Below are 682 nucleotides of genomic sequence, written 5' to 3' on the forward strand. Positions count from 1 at the left end.
TGCAAGCCTCTGTGGCGATCATTGTGCTTGTGCATCTAGCACCAGCTCCGCAGGTGTTGTTCAAACTCTAATAAACTCTTTTCTGCTCACAGGTTATATGAACCCTCTGTCACCTGTTACTATGGAGACCAACTCTGGAGCCAGCAGCTATTTCAGCCAATGAGAGTTTCTTATGAATTTCCCAGGTTGCACTGTAGCACCTGTCTCAGTTGGTGCAGTGATGGTCCCGCCTTGAACTCTTGAAGAAAAGTAAGAAGAAAGGAAGAGTAAAGTCACCCATTTTCAAAATCTCTTGTGTGCTACAAACTCTTGCTATGGCAAGGAACAGTGTTTCTGGGACGAGTAGTTTTCTGTGACAGCTCTAAACTGCAACATCGAGATCTCCTCTTCCTGTGTTTCCTGAACGGACCAATAAAATGCTCTGGCTGCTGCTAGCTCTGCCCATCTGGGTGGGGCCTGACCAAGCTGACTCTTCCCAGTCCAATGAGCGGCGAGTCGTAGCGCACATTCCTGGTGACATCATCATCGGAGCGCTGTTCTCCGTCCATCATCAGCCTCCTGCTGACAAGGTGCGTTTGTGTGTGTTTGTTTTTGTGTGTGTGTATATTTGTGGGATGATTTGTGTGTTAGGTGAGTGTGTGTAGATGTCATGGTATGAGAATAAAAGTGGTAGGTATGGAAT

At 46.9% G+C, this 682-nt stretch overlaps 1 protein-coding gene across 1 annotated transcript in view; it reads left to right on the forward strand.

Moving 5' to 3' along the window:
* The first annotated feature begins 416 nt into the window (after positions 1 to 416).
* The window catches only part of grm5b (glutamate receptor, metabotropic 5b), a 55,743-nt gene continuing 55,477 nt past the window's right edge, over positions 417 to 682 (forward strand). Inside the window, exon 1 of the mRNA XM_071925808.2 lies at positions 417 to 569. Coding sequence (XP_071781909.1) covers positions 417 to 569 — 153 coding nt within the window. The remainder of the gene's footprint in view (positions 570 to 682) is intronic.

This window comes from Centroberyx gerrardi, chromosome 6 (genome assembly GCF_048128805.1).
Source record: "Centroberyx gerrardi isolate f3 chromosome 6, fCenGer3.hap1.cur.20231027, whole genome shotgun sequence".
Lineage (NCBI taxonomy): Eukaryota > Metazoa > Chordata > Actinopteri > Beryciformes > Berycidae > Centroberyx > Centroberyx gerrardi.